The sequence below is a fragment of the Podarcis vaucheri genome (assembly GCF_965113315.1).
Source record: "Podarcis vaucheri genome assembly, chromosome: 8".
NCBI lineage: Eukaryota > Metazoa > Chordata > Lepidosauria > Squamata > Lacertidae > Podarcis > Podarcis vaucheri.
Window position 1 is genome coordinate 83,759,817 of NC_138766.1, and position 23,689 is coordinate 83,783,505.

The 23,689-nt window shown below is 42.9% G+C and overlaps 2 protein-coding genes across 6 annotated transcripts in view; one reads left to right on the forward strand and one right to left on the reverse strand.

The window, feature by feature from the left end:
• The window catches only part of EFR3A (EFR3 homolog A), a 79,738-nt gene extending 75,599 nt beyond the window's left edge, over window positions 1–4,139 (forward strand). Inside the window, exons 24-25 of one of the 3 annotated variants that reach the window (XM_082235580.1) lie at window positions 861–955; window positions 4,123–4,139. In XM_082235580.1, the coding sequence (XP_082091706.1) occupies window positions 861–955; window positions 4,123–4,124 (97 nt within the window). In that variant the 3' untranslated portion in view covers window positions 4,125–4,139. Of the gene's footprint in view, window positions 1–860; window positions 995–1,095; window positions 2,073–4,122 lie in introns of those variants that run through there. The other 2 variants (XM_082235579.1, XM_082235578.1) reach the window with 2 other exon arrangements.
• A 5,763-nt stretch (window positions 4,140–9,902) lies between these two features.
• Window positions 9,903–23,689, reverse strand: part of OC90 (otoconin 90) — a 36,780-nt gene continuing 22,993 nt past the window's right edge. For all 3 annotated transcript variants that reach the window (XM_082235689.1, XM_082235687.1, XM_082235688.1), the window contains 4 exons: window positions 22,314–22,406; window positions 20,713–20,887; window positions 19,817–19,923; window positions 9,903–10,335 (listed from right to left, as the gene is read on the reverse strand). In XM_082235689.1, coding sequence (XP_082091815.1) covers window positions 10,016–10,335; window positions 19,817–19,923; window positions 20,713–20,887; window positions 22,314–22,406 — 695 coding nt within the window. In that variant the 3' untranslated portion in view covers window positions 9,903–10,015. The remainder of the gene's footprint in view (window positions 10,336–19,816; window positions 19,924–20,712; window positions 20,888–22,313; window positions 22,407–23,689) is intronic.

A 23,689-nucleotide genomic window follows, 5' to 3' on the forward strand; every position in this document is an offset into this window, starting at 1 on the left:
TCTGTCCCGGAAGTGCGCCGGAAATGGCTTATACACACGCGTACAGGCACTACTCCAGGTGAGGAGCGCCCATGCGTGTGCACACACGCTATTTCCAGCACACTTCCGACCCGGAAGTTGGTCCCCACGGGAAGAAAAAAATTGGCACCGCAGGAGGGGGAAGCATGGAATCCCCACGCCGATCCACGGAACGGCCGTGGGCCTGTTCCAGGTAGCTGAACCTTACACTCCAATCTGGGAGAAAAGGTGGGATATGAATAAATAAAATAGTTGCATAAGTGGGGCGATTGGACAATTAAAAGAACCCCAGACAACTGAAGCTTCCAAAGTATAATGTTATGGAAAGAACCAAAATATGTTGAAGGGGGTTTATGAGTAAGTCAGACACGTGCTGTAAAGTTGAGTAGTCGTGTATACTTGAGCAGAGAGCCATTGAATATTGTGGTTGCGTGAACAGCAAAATGAAGGAGATAAGGATGAAGGCAATTGCTGTACCAGAAAGCTGTAACTATGACGCATGACTTAGCTGGACAGAATACCTGTTGTTTAGGAATGCTTAAACCATAAATATTGTTGTATCTTTCAATCTCCTCGGCACTTTCTTCCCTTCCCAGGTGGGGTTAAAGTGGTGTCCATTTCAATGCTGAATAAATGCCTGTTAATTGATCTGATAGGGTTGTCCAGGCAAACCCACAGGGGGCATTGGGTATCACCCCAATATTTCTCCCAACAGTACCCCAGGCAGGAGACAACCTGAAATGAGGGCCTCATCGCAAACACTGAAAAGCAAGACAAATAAAATTGTGAGCATGCAGTAAAGCCTAAAAACAATGCCTCTGTTTGTTCTCCATCTTCCCCAGGCCTCCTCCAAGCCCTTCTGGAACGGTGGCGATTAACACTGGACACAACCATTACCAGTCCATCCCAGTCTACGAGATGAAGTTTCCTGATCTTTGTGTGTATTGAGTGTCCTCTGAATTCATCAAAAAGACAGGTTTTTGGCTTCTCAGAAAATTATTTCATTGATTTTAATGGGGTGTCTGCCCTGAGCAGATTACATTATATTTTGAATATGGTTTTGTTTTGTTTTTCTAGGTGAATTCTCCAACACTTCTGCTGTGTCCCAGTAGTAGTGCATTAGTGATAGATCTATACCGGACTTTCCACATGATTAGTTACTTTATTAGTAGTTCTGTGATGTTTCCTCCAGTGTTAACTGCACTGTTGCTAGCTGGAGGGGCACTCGTGCGCTATTGTGCAACATGAACAGGACAAGAGAAAGGAAGAGAACATTTGTGGCATGAAATGTTGCAGGATTTCAGCAGGGAAGCCGTGGGACATGCACCGATTAGAAACAAAGCAGTATTTCCACCCAAAACAGGCACAAACAGTATTGAAAGCAAGATTGCTTATGAGCACAAATCTTCACAATGAAAAAGACTTCTAGAGGGGTCCTTATTCATTCCACTGAATTCAAGACATTTTAAAAAAATATATTATTACTATTTGGAAGGCAAACCTTTCTTTTGTCCCGCCCCCTCCGATTTGTTTATTATATCTTAGCATTTTGTAATTTTAGACTACAGTTTGCAAGTGTAGTTTTGGATGGGCTCTTTTTTTTAACCATGAGTTTTTGTAACCTGTTTTGACGTATGTGTTTTTGGCAACACTGGTATATTTACAGCACTGGGTAGCTATTTATTTGCACAGAATTTACAGCTCCCAGGGAGGAACTATGAGAGTTATAAACAGGCTTGAAATATGTTTAAATTTCTGTGAGTTGTTGGGGTGAAGAAGATAATCCATGCATGGAGAGGAAGTTTTGCACACACAGTGGTCTGGTTTGCATGCTAAGCCCAAACCATTGCTTTGCACAAACGTGTTACATCCCAGAGACAATATTACAGCTGCATCACATCTCCCAAGTCATTTTACTTCTGCACTGCATGGAGCTAAGCTATGGTTTGGCTTAACACATGGTCAGAACCCAGGCTACAGACAAGTCACAAGCTGGAATGAAGGTTTGTCCTATGCCTTGCAACCTGCAGTTTGCCTGGAGAAAGCTAAGCCTCGGTTCAGTGAAATGTGTAGTCAAACCATGCCAAACCCGGCCCTCCGGGTGTTTTGGGACTACAACTCCCATCATCCCTAGCTAACAGGTGGTCAGGGATGATGGGAGTTGTAGTCCCAAAACATCTGGAGGGCCAAGTTTGCCTATGCCTGCCTTAGCTCTTCCTGGCGCAGCAGCCAAACAGCCAGTCAGTGTGAAGTGATTGCAATATCCTTTCTGGAAGCCTGGCCACTAGAATCCCAGCCCAGGAACTGGAGCTGCATACGAGTAGCATTTATTGCTGCCAGTTATCTGTTGGTGGAGTCTGAGATTCACCCCACCCCGAGCGATTGGCAGCAACTTGACTTGCACATTTCTTCTTAGATTGGACTTTCAGCCTGGGAAAACTCACGCATGGTTCCCTCTGTCACATGTGTGCTTCATCCTGTTGGATCAGCACCCTGATGCAGGCCATAAAAGTGTGTATTCCGTTCAGTGGCAGTCCTCCATATGGGACGCGGGTTGCACCATGGTCTAAACCACTGAGCCTCTTGGGCTTGCTGATCAGAAGGTCGGCAGTTCGAATCCCCGTGACAGGGTGAGTTCCCATTGCTCTGCCCCAGCTCCTGCCAACCTAGCAGTTCAAAAGCACACCAGTCCAAGTAGATAAATAGGTACCACTGTGGCGGGAAGATAAATGGCGTTTCTGTGCGCTCTGGTTTCCGTCAAGGGGCTCCATTGCGCCAGAAGCGGTATAGTCATGCTGGCCACATGAACCAGAAAGCTCCATATAATGTTTTGGAGCCTTAAACACCTGTTATTATAGAGTATTGGAATGTGCTGTGCATCCTGCCAAAGGCTATCATGTGGAGACCCTTGCATGCATGAGGCTCCCAATGCTGACTGTCCCATATGAGGCACTCCCTTCCACTCACTGCTGGCAGTTGGAGGATTTGCCCCATGTTTGTGGGGCTGCATCACCAGCCCACGGTCAGGGTGTCTTGCTTGAAAGGCAAGAAGCTTTCTGTTGGGGTCTCTGGAATTGCACTATAGGGAATATAATTTCTTACAGATTGTGGTTTTGAAATGCAGAGTATTTTGTTAATGAGAACTTAGGAGCAATTAAAGGGAAAGAAAGTTATATTTTTGATATGGCAAGGGATATGGTAAAGGCATTTTAAAGAGGATAAGTATTTCATAATGTGCCGAACTCTGAAATGGGTGTGAAGTATTTCTGTGTGTGTGTGTGTGTGTGTAGTGTGTGTAGTTGATAAGTTTAGAATGTTGTTGTCCAGTAATAGCATACAGCGGTACCTCCAGTTGCGGACACGATCCATTCCAGGGTGCCGTTCGCACCCCAAAAAGTCTGCAACTAGAGCAGCGCCTCTGCGCATGCACGAAGCGCACAGAACGCTTCTGCACGCACACGCGTGTTCGCAAGTCGAAAAGACGCAACATGAACCGAACGCAACATGAGGTATGACTGTACTCCATAGCCCTCTTAATTTGTATGTGCTTTACTGGATTTAATGGATAAGTTAAATTTTGTCGGCCCATGTGTTTGGTGTCAACACATTGCCTGTGCAAGGTTAGCGTGTAATATTCTGTTAAAGCTGAACTGCAAAATGTTGTGTAAAGAATGTGATAATAATCAGCAGGGCTGTTGCCCTTCCCTGTTGTTCTGTAGATAACATGGAGTGTTGTGCCAAAGATTTCTCCTGCTTCCCCCACCTCCCCAACCATTCTCCATCAATTTATGAGAAAAGAAACAGTGTTCAGAAAACAGAAGGGATATAAATTTCTGCGAAATTCTCGTGGACCAGGAACACTTGTTGCACTTACCTGACTTGTGAGGTGGCCAAGGAGTGTGTATGAATGTTCTGCCTTTCATTCTACACAGCATCGCACTGTGCAGTCTTCTTGGGTGCCTGTGTTTCAGAAAAAAGCTCCATGACACCTCAGCCAGACCCTTCTGTAACCACAAGGGAGCCGTCTACTGTCTGCACCTAGCAGCTGGTCAATGCCATTGTTTTTTAAGTGAAGCCTTCCCTTTTATACTTTTATGCTCACAGGACCTCCCAGACTGCACTAGAATTGTAAAATCAACCAGCATGGAAAGACTCTTTTTTTAAAAAAAGACAGGAAAGAGGAAGAACTTCCCTTAAGAACGAAATTGGCACGCGCAGCAGTCTCAAGGGTTTGGTGGTCACATGTACCCAACCACATACCCTGGCTTTTTCCACTCTTCAGATAAAGTCCAGGGGAAGATGCCATGGGCCGTTTTCAAATCAAGAAACTAGGGAGGCTACAGAGTGCTGCAGAAATGTTTAATGGAGATAAAAACATACAGGCGTGGCCTCCTCACCGCAAGAAAGTTGAGCCCACCAGATTCTGAAAAAGGTTCTAAAATACCCTGGGAATAAGGGAAGTCTCTTTTTTCAGGGTAAGAAATCTTCTGAGGAATTGTAGTGTGAATGCCACACACCACTTTTCATGCAAATTTTGGGATCCTGGCCTGTATACGTCAAGACTAACAGGTCTGCAACTCTAATCAACTTTGCATTCGTCTCAGTTGTTTTTTTAAAAAAATTCTTTAGAAATGGCAGGAGATCCATGTGTTGGAATAAAATGAAGACACAGCATTAGGCCCTGCATGAAATCCTTATATATGTTCGTTTTTCAGGTTAGCTGCTGATTTAACCACTAGGACTAATCTTCCCCAAACTCTCAAAAAATGGGAAGTTTTCATAATGAAGGCTTCTGTTTGGCTAAAGAATGGGGTATCAATGCTTTAAATAATAATTGTTTTAAGAAATTATGGACCCTGTAATCCAGGGGTGACTAACCTTTGGCCCTCCAGATGTTGTTAGCCTACAGTTCCCATTGTCTCTGACAGTTGGCCTGGCAGGTAGAGGTTGACTGGAGTCTAGCAACATCTGGAGAACCCACAGGTTCCACCCCTGCTGCGAGCATGTTAAGCCGGTTGTAATGGGCTACAAACTTTGGTTTTATATGCATTGCCTCGGCAGGATTTTGACCCTTCCGGGTACTGGCGCCCACCCTGTGGAACACCCTCCCATCAGATGTCAAGGAAATAAACAATTTGCCTTTTAGAAGATATTCGAAAGCAGCTCTATATAGGGAAAGTTTTAATATTTTATGTTTTATTGTGTTTTTAATCTTTTTTGGAGGGACCCGCCCAGAGTGGCTGGGGCAACCCAGTCAGGGGGGGGCATATAAATAATAAAATTATTATTATTAAATTATTCTATTCCTACAGCAGCCCCCATTTTTTACGCCAAGAGAGAGCTATTCCGGGTGGTTAGGAGATTACCTGGTGCCAAATCTAATGCAACATGAGGACCCGCAATCAGGAAACTCCCCAATTTGTTGATTCACAAACTGTCTTAAGGTTCTCATACAGCTCCTTTGATCTGTGATCCCTTGTATGAGGAAAATACTTTGCGTGTGCAAGATAAAGTTGTTGTGCACATACATGTTGCAGGACCTCCAACATTTCTCCAATGAAAATAGGGGTGCCCCATTCCGTCATTGTAATTGTACTATTTATACTCGCCACATCTTACTGGGTTGCCCCAGCCACTCTGGGCGGCTTTCGACATATATAAATACAGTGGTACCTCAGGTTACATACGCTTCAGGTTACAGACTCCGCTAACCCAGAAATAGTACCTCAGGTTAAGAAGTTTGCTTCAGGTTGAGAACAGAAATCGTACTCAGGTGGCGCGGCAGCAGCAGGAGGCCCCATTAGCTAAAGTGGTGCTTCAGGTTAAGAACAGTTTCAGGTTAAGAACGGACCACCGGAACAAATTAAGTACAGTGGTGCCTCGCAAGACGAAATTAATTCGTTCCGCGAGTTTTGTCGTCTTGTGATTTTTTTCGTCTTGCGAAGCACGGTGTCGGGAAAGTTTTGGAAAAGCTTCAAAAATCACCAAAGTCTTTAAAAACCTCAAAAAAGGCTACCACACCGCGTTCTATGAGTTGCTCCTCGAAGTCAAGTCGCAACTGTATTAACGGTGTTAAGAAAAAGGAAACAAACTTGCAAGACGTTTCCGTCTTGCAAAGCAAGCCCATAGGGGAAATCGTCTTGCGAAACAGCTCAAGAAACCAAAAACCCTTTCGTCTAGCGAGTTTTTTGTCTTGCGAGGCATTCGTCTTGTGAGGTACCACTGTACTTAACCTGAGGTACCACTGTACATAATAAAACATTGAACATTAAAAATACTTCCCTGTACAGGATTGCCTTCAGGCGGCTTGGGGGTCGGATAGCTCCATACCCTTCAACATTTCTCCAATTAAAATAGGGATGTCCTAAGGAAAAGTGAAAAGTAAGGGACTCTGGTGGCACTGTGGGTTAAACCACAGAGCCTAGGACTTGCCGGTCAGAAGGTCGGCTGTTCGAATCCCCACAATGGGGTGAGCTCCTGTTGCTCGGTCCCTGCTCCTGCCAACCTAGCAGTTCGAAAGCATGTCAGAGTACATGTAGATAAATAGGTACCGCTCCAGCAGGAAGGTAAACGGCATTTCCGTGCGCTGCTCTGGTTCGCCAGAAGCGGCTTAGTCATTCTGGCCACATGACCCAGAAGCTGTATGCCTGCTCCCTCAGCCAATAAAGCGAGATGTGCGCAGCAACCCCAGAGTCGGCCACGACTGGACCTAATGCTCAGGGGTCCCTTTACCCTTTACCTTTAAGGAAAAGTGGGATGTTCTGGGATCAAACCAGAAACCAGGACAGCTTCTCTGAATCAGGGACGTCCCTCTGAAAATTGGGGCACTTGGAGGGTCTGATGTTGTTGAGTGAAAGAAAAGACACCGCAGATGTGGCTTCAATTATTCTGTGGCTGTTCTCTATACAGTGGTACCTCGGGTTACAGACGCTTCAGGTTACAGACTCCGCTAACACAGAAATAGTACCTCGGGTTAAGAACTTTGCTTCAGGATGAGAACAGAAATCATGAAGTGGTGGTGCAGCGGCAGCAGGAGGCCCCCATTAGCTAAAGTGGTGCTTCAGGTTAAGAACAGTTTCAGGTTAAGAACGGACCTCTGGAACGAATTAAGTACTTAACCAGAGGTACCGCTGTATGTGCAACCCACCAGAGCCATTTCCCCATGTTGTGCCCCTTTGAAGCTTTTGGGATTGGTACAAGAGACCCCTTGCACATCTTCCACGTTCTTCATTGGGGCTGGAGCAGGAGAATGCCCAAGTTGCTTGTGCCCATAGCTCCCCCCCCCACAAAACTTAAAATCAAAGTGAAGCAGCAATCTCCCCCTCAGAACCACACCCTGAGCCCTACAGATGTGATTTCCCTTTTGCTTCAGTGGTGCGTGTGAACGAAGCACCTCCAAAGTGTCTAAAAAACTTCCCTTTGCTTGCACACCTCCAGTATTGCATTGCAATTTTCTATTATTTTTTTTAATGGTTTTTGTGCACCAGGACCTAGCATTCATAGTTGTGTTACTACTGTCTTATTCTTCTTTGTATCCATCTGAAGAATGTCACTTTATCCAACAAACACAAACCCCTGTGTGGGAAATGTCACCTGGTACAGATCTCTACAGACCAGTTGGGATTCATGTGTGGACGCTAAAGCCCCTTTCCTGGGATCCACATAGTCCAGCTCTTTGTTTTCATTTCTTTCTCTAGCTTCCTAACTCTCTGGAGGAAAACACTGCTAAAACTAAAAAATGCAGATTCACACACTATTCCTTTCACCGCTCATGTTTCCCTAACTTTTACCTAATGAAAAGCTTTTGTGAAATGTAGAACACACTTTCTGTAATCTTCTATATTTAAGCAAATAAAGGTAAATGTGAAAATAAGCCGCATTGTTTGCACGTGTCTTCCTGAAATTATTATTCCTATATTATGGTTGCCTTAGGCTTTTAATGGCCTCGTGATGTGCTGAGCCACGGATGCAGAAATCTCTGGTCCGTGGGCCAAATTTGGCCTGCCAGTCTGTTTTAATTAAACTACACCCTGCTGCCCCACACCCTGTCATATGTGACTATTTTGGATTATTTTACAGGGTTGTTCCTCATTAAAAATAATAACAGGACTCCCACTTGTCTTTCTCATGATTAAAATAACTCCCCTTCCAAATCTAATATTTGCCTCAGGGAGGAAAAATTACAGGTAACCATATCTGTAGGTTTTTGCTGTGGGGCAAAGAGCTTAGGGAGGGAGAGGGTGGGCACGGGGTCCTGATTTAAATTGCTTTTTCCTTCACAACTGTTTATAATGTTAAAATCCACAGGAAATCCAGAGAACATAACTACATATCTTCTGCACTGTATACTGGTGTACCTTGATGCAGGATATCATTTTGGTTTCCTGTCTCATCAGAAGTAAATCTCATTGAATCAGTGAGACTTACTCCTAAGTAATTGGGGTCAATCTTCTTTGTATTGTGAATTTTAAATATCAAAGAAATGCATCACCCATTATTTTTATCTCATGGGCAGAAGTGATCTCTCCTGTGGGTTTTATCTAGGCTCCTCTGCTAAAGTCGCAGCCTCTTTGTCAAAGTCGAAAGAACCATCTGGATTTGACGGCCCAATTTTGGCCACTCTATATTTGAATTTTAAAACTAAAATTAAATTTAAAATCCCAGTTCTCCTTCCCCCCCCCATCCCACTCCAGTTTTCTTGATTTTTAACTAAACCATCCCTTCTTGGTGCCTGAGTGAGGTAAAACAAGATAGAATGACAACTTTATACTGAATTGTGAAATCAAAATAGTGAGTTATGTCAAATGAACTGTGTGGTTTGGGAGCTGCACGGTCAGGGGAAAAACAATGCTGTCCAGGGTTGTAAAGACTGCGGAGAGAATAACTGGGTGCACTCTTCCCACCTTAGATCAAATCTATGCTTCCAGGTGTCATAAGAAAGCTGCAGAGATAGTGCAGGATAGTGCGCACCCCGGAAATGATCTCTTTCAGCTTCAGTGAGAGCCAGTGTGGTGTAGTGGTTAAGAGCGGTAGTCACGTAATCTGGGAAACCGGGTTCGCGTCTCCGCTCCTCCACATGCAGCTGCTGGGTGACCTTGGGCCAGTCACACTTCTGTGAAGTCTCTCAGCCCCACTCACCTCACAGAGTGTTTGTTGTGGGGGAGGAAGGGAAAGGAGAATGTTAGCCGCTTTGAGACTCCTGAAGGGGAGTGAAAGGCGGGATATCAAATCCAAACTCTTCTTCTTCTTCTTCTTCTTCTTCTGCCTTCTGGAAGAAGGTACTGGGTTATAAAGACGAGGACTAGCCGCCTGAGAAACAGTTTCTATCCAGATGCGATTTTGGTTTTAAACACAGTGTAAGGTAGTCTCTGTGGGAGTATATTGTATTTAATTATGGGGTATCAGAGTTTTTAGGGGGCTAAACAGGCTGGGATAGCTGGGATTAGCAGGCTTGTTGGTTTTTGAATGTCTGGTGTAGATTTTTAAAATTTCATTGTTCTTTATGGGACAATGACAATAAAGATTATCGTATTGTTATTGTATCGTAACATTGCTTACCTGAGAGTAAGCCCCACTGAAACCAATGGGACTTACTTCTGAATATACATGGTTAGATTTTAAGCCATAGCTGGCCACTTTATTAAATTTGTCTTTAAGGTGTCACAAGCTTTTTGGGGGGTCATCGTTGCTGCAAAAGACTATCAGGGCTACCCATCTAAAAAAATTTTAGCTTTGAAAGGGATCATGCAGGGAAGGCTACTGATTTGTAAATATAGTGTGACTCAGCAGCATACATTATGACAAAATTATGACAACAAACAATATAATGGAGCCGTAGCAAACAGCAGGAGGGATAGCAATGTATCCAGCAGGAGCTGAGCAGGAGAGGAACGAAACCAGCTCGCTTTAATGTTGCATAAAGAGCAGAACAGACAGTACTAATTTCATACATTCCCTACTCCTGATAGCTTCCTAACTGGTGCAAGAGAAACGCCGGTTATCTTCTTTGCAGCCGTACAGCTCTGGAGATTCCCCGGGCCAGGCGTGCTGACCTCTTCCCTCTTCCCAAAAGGCTCTTTGCTGGATCGGTCTCCTCGCTGCTCCTCTCTTCCTCGCTGGAAGCCCTGGAGCTGACCCCAGCACCGCTCAGGGGTCCTTCATGCCCTCCCCTACGGCAGAACAATTTAACCTCCGGCTCCGGACAGGCTTGTCTGTTTGGAGACCCCATGCTTTCGTTGAAAGAGGCGGCCGCCATACACTCAGCCGCCGCCTTGTCGCAGGAACACTGAAGCTTTTCGCACATCGTCCATCCGATACCTGAGAAAAAGATGCTTCGTGTTAGTTTGTCAAAATCGGACTAGATAATAATCAGGGCCAGCCCTACCATGAGGCAAAGTGGGGCAGCTGCCTCAAATGAATCGGGAGGCAGCAGAGGCAGCTCCTCTTGCTGTCCCTTTTGAGCCCCCCACCCTAGCTTTCTTGTTATAATAATAATAATAATATAATTTTATTTATACCTCGCCCTCCCCGGCCAGAGCTGGGCTCAGGGCGGCTAACACCAGTAAAATTACAGTAAAATCATAACAGGAAAAAACACCACCAATTTAAAATACAGGTTAAAATGCAATTTAAAATGCAGCCTCATTTTAAAAGTAGCCCATAGATCAAAACCATAAGGGGAGGGAAAGATAAGGGTCAGACTGAGTCCAAACCACAGGTCAGGTGGAACAGCTCTGTCTTGCAGGCCCTGCGGAAAGACGTCAAGTCCCGCAGGGCCCTAGTCTGTTGTGACAGAGCGTTCAACCAAGTTGGGGCCAGTACTGAAAAGGCCCTGGCCCTAGTTGAGACCAGTCTAACCATCTTGCGACCTGGGATCTCCAAAATGTTGTCATTAGTGGACCTTAAGGTCCTCCATGGGGCATACCAGCAGAGGTGGCCCCATTGCTGACATGCCTCTACCCTTCCTAGCCTGTCCTGGGCCTGTAGGTCAGCTGAAGTGGGTTTTCCCCTTCCCACCAGCAATGGTTGTACATTGAGTGGGAATTTGTGGGGGTTTCAAAGCAGTTACCCTCCAGCTGTGGAATTCCCTTTCCCTGGAGGAATGAATGGTTGTATCCATAACAGGCGCCTGTTGCCCAGTCACAATAACTCTGTTTACCCTGGTTTGTGGTGAATTGGTAAAAGCCAAACTCTAGATCAGGGCTTTCCAAACTAGGAAAACTGAATTACTGTGTCTCACAATGATGTATGTCTAAAAAGTGTGTCACCTGTAGTGAGGTTTTTGTTTTCAGGGGTACACAGTACCAGCAAATTTTTAAAGAATAAAATAGAAAAGTGGCATTTACAGTAACAACTTCATATTGAACATATTTTTCCGGGGAGTGCTGCTTGTCAAAAAGTTTAGACAGCTCTGCTCTAGATCAAACAATGTTACATTGAAAATGTTGTATTGCTACATTGATTTTATGCCATTTTATTTGCTCATTCGTTTATGCCAACAGAGCCTAGGACTTGTCGATCAGAAGGTTGGGGGTTCGAATCCCCACGACGGGGTGAGCTCCCGTTGCTCAGTCCCTGCTCCTGCCAACCTAGCAGTTCAAAAGCACGTCAAAGTACAAGTAGATAAATAGGTACCGCTCCGGCGGGAAGGTAAACGGCATTTCCGTGCGCTACTCTGGTTCACCAGAAGCGGCTTAGTCATGCTGGCCACATGACCCGGAAGCTGTATGCCGGCTCCCTCGGCCAGTAAAGCGAGATGAGCGCCGCAACCCCAGAGTCGGCCACGACTGGACCTAATGGTCAGGGTTCCCTTTACCTTTACTTAAGTGGTTTTACTGACTGCATTAGAAACCTCTTTGTTGCAAAAAAAAAAGTATATAAATGTTGGAAATACATCCCCCCCCCCTTAGCTAGAGGTGTGATGGGGAATATGCAAGCCTCCAGGTGTTGTTGGACTGTAATTCACATCATCCCTGACCATTGGCCATGTTGTCTGGGACTGATGGGAGCTGGAGTGCCCATAACATTTGGAGTTCGACCTTGTTGCTGTTAAGAGGACAGAACTATATGTGCAAGATAGTATGCCCCGGATCCCAGGAAGAGCTTCTCTCATCACTGGCATTGAAACAACATTCAGCTAGGCTGGCTGAGTTTGGTACATGGAGCGGGGACAATGTTGTCCTCTGCCTCGGGCAGCTAAATGTCATGAGCCAGTTCTGACACTAACATTAGGATTGCTTGAAGACTTTTGAAAGATCTAGCTGGGTTTCCCCAGCCACTCTGGGTAGCTCCCAACAGAATTTTTAAAATACAATAAAACATCAAACATTAAAAACTCCCCTAAACAGGGTTGCCTTCAGATGTCTTCTAAAAGTCAGATAGTTGTTGACTTCCGGTCGGCGCCAGCGCTAATGGCGGTCCTCTTTCCGAGCTCCGGAGGAGGACTGCTCTGCGAGTTTGGGTCTGTCCCGCTACGGCAAGCGGGGGACCCCTAAAATCACAGGCGCGGAAGCCTGTGAACAAGGAGATTCGGTGGGCACCTGAAGCGCCCCCCTTACCGCAGAAAGAGCCTTTTTAAAGGCTCCGGAATGACATCGGGGGAGCGCGGTGCTGAGAATTGCTACCCAGCCCGCAGGGTGAAGCCGCATCGCCATTAGCGGAGAGCGCCGATTCCTTCCTGTAAATTTTGGACTGAAAAAACCCGTGAGTAAGACTGAACGTCTATCTGAAACTAAAGTTACCTGAAATTTGGCTGAAAACGGGGGAGGTGAAAATTAAGGAAGTCTGCCTTCCCCCGACTGCATGATAGCTAAAGCAACGAAAATTTTAAAGCTGTATCCGCAAGAGACATTGTTTTTGATCGTCTAAATCTGACATTTGGACTTAGACCTCCCCTCTAGCTAGCAGGGCAGAGGGGAGGAAAAAGGGACATTAAGAGCTGCATGATTTATTTAAAAGAAAAAGAAAAAGTCTTCTGCTGCCTCAATAACCTGAAGCGGACTGCTAAATAAGACAATAGGGCACTGAACTGACTTTAAACTTTTGTGAAAGTTACATGGTAGAAGTATTGCTTGATACAAAGTTCTTGGACCTTGTTGCTACAGTGTATTAGAGCAGACTGAGACAGTATCTATTGGAAAAGTGTTGCAATACATATTTACAAGCCTCCTGATATACTTGCTTGAAACTTTCTTTGTCTTCGTACTTGGACATTTTGATTTGCTCCCCCTAGAGGGTAAAGTAACGGTTGTTACAGCCCAGGACAGTGGAATTTTCCACCAGGAGACTGTTCCCGTGGGAAACGACCTTGGGACATGAGTGGTCCAGAGGAGATAACTACAAGAGCCAAGGCTAAACAACAACAACATCAGCAACAGCAACAGCAACAAAAGAAGCGAGGCTCGATTACAGGCGTAACTCCTACAGGAACAGCAGGAATAACAGGACAAGAAAAAGTGACAGCCGCTTCCATGGATGCAGTGACACAAGCTTTACTTAAGATAAACCAATCCCTGGAGAATCTAACAAAGCAGAGTTCAGAAAATACACAGAAATTAACAGAATTAACAGCAAGACTGGACTTGAACACAGAATCTATAAATAAGCTGGTTCAGGAAAATTCTGCAACACGTAAAATTGCAGAAGAAGCTAGAACTATTGCTGGAGAGACTCAAGAGAATTTAGAACCGATTGCTAAAAAGGTGCACGAACATGATGCAACTCTGGCTCTGTGGGAATTAGAGAGAAAAGAGAGAAATTTGAAATTGAGACTAATTCCAGAGAACGAAGGAGACAATCTCGTGGAGTTTCTAACACAAGAGTTTGCTGATTGCTGGGAAGATTTGGAGGAGGACGAATTTAAAATTACAACAGCATTCAGATTGGGTAAAAGACAGAACAGAAAGACTCCGAGGGATTGTTTGATTACCCTCAGATCCAAGGAAGAAAGAGACAAAATATTAAAACTACACTTCGAAAAGGCTTTGCAAATTGAAAACTCATCTATACAGATTTTTAAAGATATCCCTAAACATATTTTGGATTTGAGAGCCTTCTATAAGGATTTGGTTTATCTGCTAAAGAAGAACGCTATCCTCTTTAGGTGGGAATTCCCACAGGGACTGTCTTTTGACTACAAGGGAAAGAAGGTGAAAATAAAGACGATACAAGATAAAGAGAGATTCTTGGAAAGAAACCGAGAGGACTTACAGAAGGGAACTGTGGACCCAATTGCAGAACAGAGGAGAGCAATAGACATTCTGAACCTATCGTTTGGACATAACCCACCACCATCAGAGGAAGAGCAACAACTTGGAGCTGTTGGAGGAGTATCAGGAAAATAACAAGATGGCCCTGCAATTCCTTAGTTGGAATTGTAATGGGCTCAACATGCCTTTGAGGAGACGACAAGTTTTTCATATTTTGAACAGAGAACAACTGGATTTGATATGTTTACAAGAAACTCATATAACTAGAGCTCACAGGAGATTACTCATAAACAAAAGATTAGGACAAGAATTCATCTCATCGGACAAAGTCAAAAAAAGAGGAGTTGTGATTTATGTAAAAGAAAAGTGGGCCCCAAAAATGATGTTTAAAGATGAACAAGGAAGATATCTGGCAGTTGAGATACAAGTACAAGGAGAAAAACTTCTGATAGTTGGAATTTATGCACCAAACGAAGGCAAGGCAGAATTCTTTAAGAAACTTCATGAAACTCTGATGGACTATTTGGACTACAATATGATAATTATGGGAGACATGAATGGTGTGGTCTCCACAAACATGGACAAGGCACAAAGATTGACAGTCACCAAGGAAGGGAGACTCCCGAAGACCTTCTTTGAAATGATGGAAAATATGGACCTAATAGACATATGGAGAACAAGGAACCCTCTTGAGAGAGAGGGAACTTTTTTCTCCCAAGCAATGATGACCTGGACCAGAATTGATCAAATTTGGATTACTAGTGGGATGGCTCCAAAGATTAAGAAGGTAGAAATCTGCCCAAAAACTTGCTCCGACCATAACGCCGTGAAGATGGAAATGAAACTTACAACAACTGGTCAATTTAGATGGAGGATGAATGACACCCTGTTTCGAGATAAGGAGATCCACATGAAGGCCCAAAAAACTATAAAGGACTATTTTGAAATAAATCTAAAGGCCGATGTGGAAAAAAGAGTGATCTGGGACGCAAGTAAAGCTGTGATGCGAGGTTTTTTGATTCAACAAAATTCAATAAAGAAGAGAAAACAATGAGAAAAAGGAAAAGATCTTGGAAAAGATAAAGGAAGGAGAGAAAAAATTAAGAGCAAAGCCAAAGTCCCAGGAGATTTTGAGAGAGATTAAGTTATATCAAACACAGTATATGGAATTGATGAATCAAGAGATTGAATGGAAGATAAAGCAAATGAAACAAAAGACATTTGAATCGGCAGACAAATGTGGTAAACTTCTGGCATGGCAATTGAAGAAAAGGCAGAAACTAAATACAGTTACAAGCCTAGAAGTGGATGGAAAGAATATATCTAAACCTAATGAGATTAGAAATTGTTTTTTGAGTTATTTTAAAAAACTTTATTCCCAAGGATTACAAAATGAAGAAGATATAGATAAATTCCTTAATAAATATGGATTACAAAAAATCTCTCATCAAAGCAAGGCGGATCTAAACCAGAGAATAACAGAACAAGAGATAGAGAGTGCCATTCAAAACATGCAATTGGGCAAGTCTCCAGGGCCAGACGGACTGACTTCCAGATATTACAAATCTTTGAAGGAGTGGTTGGTTCAACCGTTAAAGGAAGTCTGTAATGAGATCCTAGAGGGAAAAAAGGCACCTGAATCGTGGAAAGAAGCGTATATTTCACTCATACCAAAGACCGAGACTGAAAAGACTCAACTGAAGAACTACCGCCCAATATCATTACTTAATGTGGATTACAAAATTTTTGCAGACATTTTGGCAAAAAGATTTAAAAGAGTGTTGATGGAGAAGATTCATAAGGACCAAGCAGGCTTTCTCCCAAAAAGGCACCTATCAGACAATGTAAGGAATATAATAGACATTTTGGAAAAGTTAGAGGTGAATATAAATACTAAAGCAGTACTGATTTTTGTGGATGCGGAGAAAGCCTTTGACAATATTTCTTGGAGCTTTCTGAAAAAGAATCTTCACGGGATGGGGGTAGGCCAAGGATTTGAGAACGGTGTGGGTGCGATATACTCTGAACAAAAAGCTAAGTTGATTGTAAATAACGTGATAACTGAGGAACTTAAGATAGAAAAAGGAACACGACAGGGGTGCCCAATTTCCCCATTGCTCTTTATATCGGTTCTGGAGGTGTTGTTGAACATGATTAGAAATGACCAGCAGGTTAAAGGTGTACAGGTCGGAGCCAAACATTATAAGTTAAGGGCATTTGCAGATGATCTAGTATTGACTTTACAAGAGCCAAACACTAGTACGAAAAGGGTGTTAGAGATAATTCAACAATTCGGCCAGGTAGCTGGATTTAAATTGAATAAACAAAAAACTAAAGTTTTAGGAAAAAACTTAACAGACATGGAGAAGGAGAAATTTCAAGAAGAGACAGGTCTGACGGTGGTTAAGAAGGTGAAATACCTAGGGGTTTATTTGACATCTAAAAATTTGAACTTGTATAAGGACAACTATGAAAAATGCTGGTCAGAAATTAAAAAAGATCTAGAAATATGGTCAAATTTGAAGTTGTCAATGTTAGGCCGAATTGCAGTTATTAAGATGAATGTATTGCCTAGAATGCTATTTTTGTTTCAGACTTTGCAGATTCTTGACAAGATGGACTGTTTCAAGAGGTGGCAGAAAGATATTTCGAAATTTGTCTGGCAGGGCAAAAAACCCAGAATAAAATTTAAAGTACTCACAGATGCAAAAGAAAGAGGGGGATTTGCCCTGCCGGACTTAAAACTTTACTATGAAGCAGCAGTGTTTTGCTGGCTGAAAGAGTGGATGCTCCTCGAGAACACAGATATCTTGGATTTGGAAGGTTTCAATAATATGTTTGGTTGGCATGCATATTTATGGTATGATAAAATCAAAGTATGCTTTTGAATTATGGTGCTGGAGGAGACTCTTGAGAGTCCCATGGACTGCAAGAAGATCAAACCTCTCCATTCTGAAGGAAATCAGCCCTGAGCGCTCACTGGAAGGACAGATCCTGAAGCTGAGGCTCCAATACTTTGGCCACCTCATGAGAAGAGAAGACTCCCTGGAAAAGACCCTGATGTTGGGAAAGATGGAGGGCACAAGGAGAAGGGGACGACAGAGGATGAGGTGGTTGGATAGTGTTCTCGAAGCTACCAGCATGAGTTTGACCAAACTGCGGGAGGCAGTGGAAGACAGAAGTGCCTGGCGTGCTCTGGTCCATGGGGTCACGAAGAGTCGGACACGACTAAACGACTAAACAACAACAAAATCAAAGTGCATAGGGCCTTTAAAAATCACATTGTTAGAAAAGCGTTGTTTAATGTTTGGATAAGATATAAAGATTTGTTGGAAAACAAAACCCCTAGATGGTTGTCACCCTTGGAGGCTAAGGCATTGAAGAAACTCAATATGGAGGTCGGATGGCCAAAGTATTGGGAGATTTTGGAACAAGATGGAGACAAATTAAAATTACAGAGCCATGAGAAAATGAAACCCAAAGTACGAGATTGGCTCCATTATTACCAAATAATGGAGGTTTATAAACAAGACAGGAAAATTGGATTCCAGGTGGAAAAATCAAAATTAGAGACTGAACTGTTAGAACCCAATACTAAGAACTTGTCAAGAATGTATAATTTGCTGTTGAAATGGAACACACAAGATGAAACAGTTAAATCAGCTATGATTAAGTGGGCGCAGGACATTGGCCATAACATTATGTTTGCTGACTGGGAATGGTTGTGGAACACCGGCATTAAATTTACGGCATGTAATGCCTTAAAGGAAAATATTATGAAAATGATCTATAGGTGGTACATGACCCCAGTCAAGCTTGCAAAAATTTATCACTTGCCTGATAACAAATGTTGGAAATGTAAAGAAACTGAAGGTAGTTTTTACCATCTTTGGTGGACATGCCCGAAGATTAAGGCTTTCTGGGAAATGATATATAATGAAATGAAAAAGTTACTTAAATGTACTTTTCTTAAGAAACCAGAGGCCTTTCTCTTGGGCATTGTCGGCCAAGTGGTGCCAAAGAAAGATAGAACTTTCTTTATGTACGCAACAACAGCAGCAAGAATACTTATCGCAAAGTATTGGAAGACACAAGATCTACTCACCTTGGAAGAATGGCAGATGAAAGTGATAGACTATATGACATTGGCAGAGATGACTGGCAGAATCCGTGATCAGGGAAAAGAGACAGCGGAAGAAGAATGGAAGAAATTCAAAATTTACCTTAAGGACTACTATAAACTTTATGAATGTTAGAATGTCAAGGTTTTGAGAAAGAAAGGGTTACAGTGACATAAGATTAGATTAAAGAAAAGATTAGGAGAACAGAGGCTGGACAGAATTATTTAAGAAGTTGCTAAAAAAAATTTGGACATTGGGATGCAGAAAGGGGAGGTATGGGGGAGTCTGAGAAAAGAGGTTTATGAAAAAATATTATGAAACTATACGTGTTTGTATGTCTTTTTATATGTTTTGTTTGTCTTAAAAAACTTTGTAAAACCAATAAAAATTTTTATAAAAAAATAAAAATAAAAGTCAGATAGTTGTTTATTTCCTTGACATCTGATGGTAGGGCGTTCCACAGGGCAGGCGCCACTACCGAGAAGGCCCTCTGCCTGGTTCCCTGTAACCTCACTTCTCGCAGGGAGAGAACTGCCAGATGGCCCTTGGAGCTGGACCTCAGTGTCCAAGTTGAATAAAGGGGGTGGAGATGCTCCTTCAGGTATACTGGGCCAAGGCTATTTAGGGCTTTAAAGGTCAGCACCAACACTTTGAATTGTGCTTGGAAGCATTGGAGTCAATGTAGGTCTTTTCAGGACCGGTGTTATATGGTCTTGGCAGCCACTCCCAGTCACCGGTCTAGCTGCCACATTCTGGATTAGTTGTAGTTTTAGTTGTTGAGTCACCTTCAAAGGTAGCCCCACGTAGAGTGCATTGCAGTAGTCCAAGCGGGAGATAACCAGAGCATGCACCACTCTGGTGAGACAGTCTGCGGACAGGTAGAAACTCTGGCCCTATGCAGATGATGTTCCCATTTGAGCATTCTTGCCGATCAGAAGGTCAGCGGTTCAAATCCCCACGATGGAGTGAGCTCCCGTTGCTCAGTCCCTGCTCCTGCCAACCTAGCAGTTTGAAAGCACATCAAAGTGCAAGTGGATAAATACGTACCACTCTGGCGGGAAGGTAAGCAGTGTTTCCATGTGCTGCTCTAGTTCGCTAGAAGCAGCTTAGTCATGCTGGCCACATGACCCGGAAGCTGTACGCTGGCTCCCTCGCCCAATAAAGCGAGTTGAGCGCCGCAACCCCAGAGTCAGCCACAACTGGACCTATTGGTCAGGGGTCCCTTTACCTTTACCTTACACACAGTGGGTAAAAAACACTATCATAAAAACATAAGATTAGCCAGTGGCGCATGTGGTCCAGCATTCTGTTCTCACAAGTTGCCAACCCCACAGCCATGGGAAGCCTGTAAACAGGACCTGAACACAACATCACTCTCTCCTCCTGAGTTCTCCAGCAACTGGTACTGATGTTTATGTTGCTTTTTATTGTAACAGTGAAGAAGGGAGTCACCTTTCATCCCAAACTTACACTTTGGCGTGCGATCAAAGCACACAACCTCAGATCGCGAATTTCTTTCTGGACGGCATCCAAGTTTCTTGACTTGCTCCAGGCAGCAGTGATGAGAGAAACAGCACCTGTAGTTACACAAAAAGTGCCAAAGTGTTAAGTCTTCTGCAGAACTGCATTTTTTGTATTGCTTTGAATGTCTGGATCCCATAAAAATTTGTCAGAGTTTTTCTAGGTCACTTTCATCAAATGTCTTGGAATTATCCAAACTCTGGTTGTTGGTCATGACAAGTGGCATGCTTGTGAAACCATCAGAAACAGTGGTTTATTACTCAAAGCACTACATTTCCCAGTCCCCTTAACAAACTATAATTCCCAGGATTCTTTCTCCAAAGTTGTGTGCTTTGAATGTTTGAGACTCTGGACTCAGCTATACAGCTGCAAATATAATGCTTTAAGTGTGTTTTAAGTGCATTATACAAATGCAACACTAGATTGAATGGGTGAACTTATGGCAAATTCAATACATTTTTAAAGCTTTTTTTAAAAGCATTTTCACAGCGTTTTTTAAATATGTGTCTAGATTCCACTTCTGTCTTTCTGAAATTCTTTCTATTTACTGCATTTCATTGGATTTCATTCATTTTATCAATGTCCAGTGCAATGGGGGGGGGGGTTAAAAAAATACGAACTGTCTGAACAAATATCTTGAAAAGTGCCAACGCAAAATGGCTGCCATGGGTTGACTATTTTTTTTATTATATTGCAAGCCATCCTAGGCAACGTTTGGGGCACAAACGGTGAAATACCCATTTTTTAACATTAAATGTATTTTACTGAAGTAATGTGTTCTGGTGCTGCTGGGGTTATTGCTTGCTTGATGCTATTTTGTGTCAAAAGTGTTTGTCAGGAGCAACCTGTCCAGTTCATCCGTTGGGTGGCCTCTGCCTTCCTGCCCACAGTAACATCCGTATAACTCAAAGTCCTCCGGGCATCGGTCGGTTAAGCAATACAGCATCTCCCCCAACTGTGGGAGCACTCGCTTGACTCTTCCATTGTCTCTCAGTTGCAGGAACGTAAACCGGTCACAAACTATAGAAAGAATTAGAAATCCAAGTCATATAATTTGAGTCTATCTTTGGACACCTTCTTGTTGTTATGGTCCTCCCTAGAGTTCTTTATGCCAGGGTAGGCAGAAAATAGGTTGGGATCTCCTTGTGATTTGTAGGAAACTGACCCCCTATGACAAAATGACAAACCTAGCAAAGCAATGACAAACCTAGCAAAGGATGACAAACCTAGACAGCATCTTAAAAAGCAGAGACATCACCTTGCCAACAAAGATCCGTATAGTTAAAGCTATGGTTTTCCCAGCAGTGATGTAGCAGTGAGCTAGACCATAAAGAAGGCTGATCGCCAAAGAATTGATGCTTTTGAATTATGGTGCAGGAGGAGACTCTTGAGAGTCCCATGGACTGCAAGAAGATCAAACCTATCCATTCTGAAGGAAATCAGCCCTGAGTGCTCACTGGAAGGACAGATCCTGAAGCTGAGGCTCCAATAGTTTGGCCACCTCATGAGAAGAGAAGACTCCCTGGAAAAGCCCCTGATGTTGGGAAAGATTGAGGGCACAAGGAGAAGGGGACAACAGAGGACGAGATGGTTGGACAGTGTTCTCGAAGCTACCAGCCTGAGTTTGACCAGCCCTCCTCGGCACGGTCCCTGACCCCCCCCCCCGTCTGATCATAGAATCATAGAACTGTAGAAATGGAAGGGACCACAAGGGTCATCTAGTCCAACCCCCTGCAATGCAGGAATTTTTTGCCCCACATGGGGCTCGAACCCATGATCCAGAGATTAGGAGTCCCATGCTGTACCGATTGAGCTATGTTGCAGCTTCATAACTTCAACAACTAACTAGATTCCCACCCCTCCCCACCTGCTTTAAATTAGGATGCTGAAAAAGGATGTTAGGAGGAAAACCAGGAGTGGATTTCTAGTGCAAAAGGATTTCATAGAATCATAGAGTTGGAAGAGACCACAAGGGCCATCGAGTCCAACCCCCTGCCAAGCAGGAAACACGATCAGAGCACTCCTGACATATGGTTGTCAAGCCTCTGCTTAAGGACCTCCAAAGAAGGAGACTCCACCAAACTCCTTGGCAGCAAATTCCACTGTCGAACAGCTCTCACTGTCAGGAAGTTCTTCCTAATGTTTAGGTGGAATCTTCTTTCTTGTAGTTTGAATCCATTGCTCCGTGTCCGCTTCTCTGGAGCAGCAGAAAACAACCTTTCTCCCTCCTCTATGTGACATCCTTTTATATATTTGAACATGGCTATCATATCACCCCTTAACCTCCTCTTCTCCAGGCTAAACATGCCCAGCTCCCTTAGCCGTTCCTTGTGAGGTCAGTTCTGATACTAGTCGCAAATTCCTGAGCTGAGCAGACACACCCTGATCTTTAATTTTTAGTGGGTGGCTGAGATCCAGTGAAGGAGCAAAATCATCCCCTTCTCACCTTCTCCAAAGGTTTCATCAGGATCTGGCGTCTCTTCTGGAGATATTGTAGAAAAAGTTCTACCTTCTTCTTCAGCTATCTTGAAATGATTCCCTGTAGATCAGATAAAATGAGGGTTTTTGTTTTGTTTTTAGAACCTCAAGCTTTAAATAAACCTAACTGGTTTTAAAAAAAAACCCACAAAATGACACAAAGAATCTCCAGGCACTCTTAAAACGAACGATTTATTGTGATATAAACTTGCATGGGTTAGATGTCCATCAAATCAATTGCATCAAGTGGTCAGTTAAAATGGTAAGGATAGATAAATGATAGAAATAGATAGATAGATATAGATGATATAGATAGATATAGATAGATGATAGATGATAGATGATAGATGATAGATGATAGATGATAGATGATAGATGATAGATGATAGATGATAGATAGATAGATAGATGATAGATAGATAGATGATAGATAGATAGATAGATAGATAGATAGATAGACAGATAGATAGATAGATGATAGATAGATAGATGATAGATAGATAGATAGATAGATAGATAGATAGATAGATAGATAGATAGATAGATATACACCCTGAGTATTGTTGGGAGAGGCATAAGCTAAACAAGCTATAGCTTAGGGCCCCACTCTCTTGGGGGCCCCCAAAAAAATTAAAGGGAAAAAACCTGGATGTACCTTTCCAAAATATAAGATAACAAAACAAATAAAATAAAACTTACATACAGAACAGTGTTTTGTGTTGTGTAGGCTCCTAGGATGTAAGTAATCGGCCCTGCCTGCTAGCCTGCTCCCTAAAATATCACTGGTTTGCTATTATTATTTCATGTTATAGCAAGTTTCTAGAGACTAGATTATGAGTCTTTGTAAACTGTGTTTCTGAATGAACTTTTGTTATTGCCAAATGCCAATGTGTTTGCATTAGTAAGTTTGTTACGAATAAAAAATCAATTTAAGTTAGAGCTTAACAATTATTTCACTATTCATATACTTTTTAATTGTATTTCACTATTAATATACTTCTTCTTAATTGTATTTCAGTTCAACAATTACTTTGATAAAATACATAATTTGTAATGTTCAAATTGCTTTAGATACCTATTAGGTCCATAAATTACCATATAGCATATATTCAAAACAAAAAACAGTGACAATTTGTTGTTGACAAATGACAGCAGGACATATAAAGGGACCCATTATCTTCAGTAGCTTAGGGTACTAAATCTGGCCCTGATGAGACCAGACAGTCATGCAATACCAGGTAAGAACAGCATTGCACAATCAGGAATAGGAATGATGCACTCCCTACTATAGACCATTGGTGATGAATTGGCATAGCAAATAGTATAAATAATCACCTAAACAGA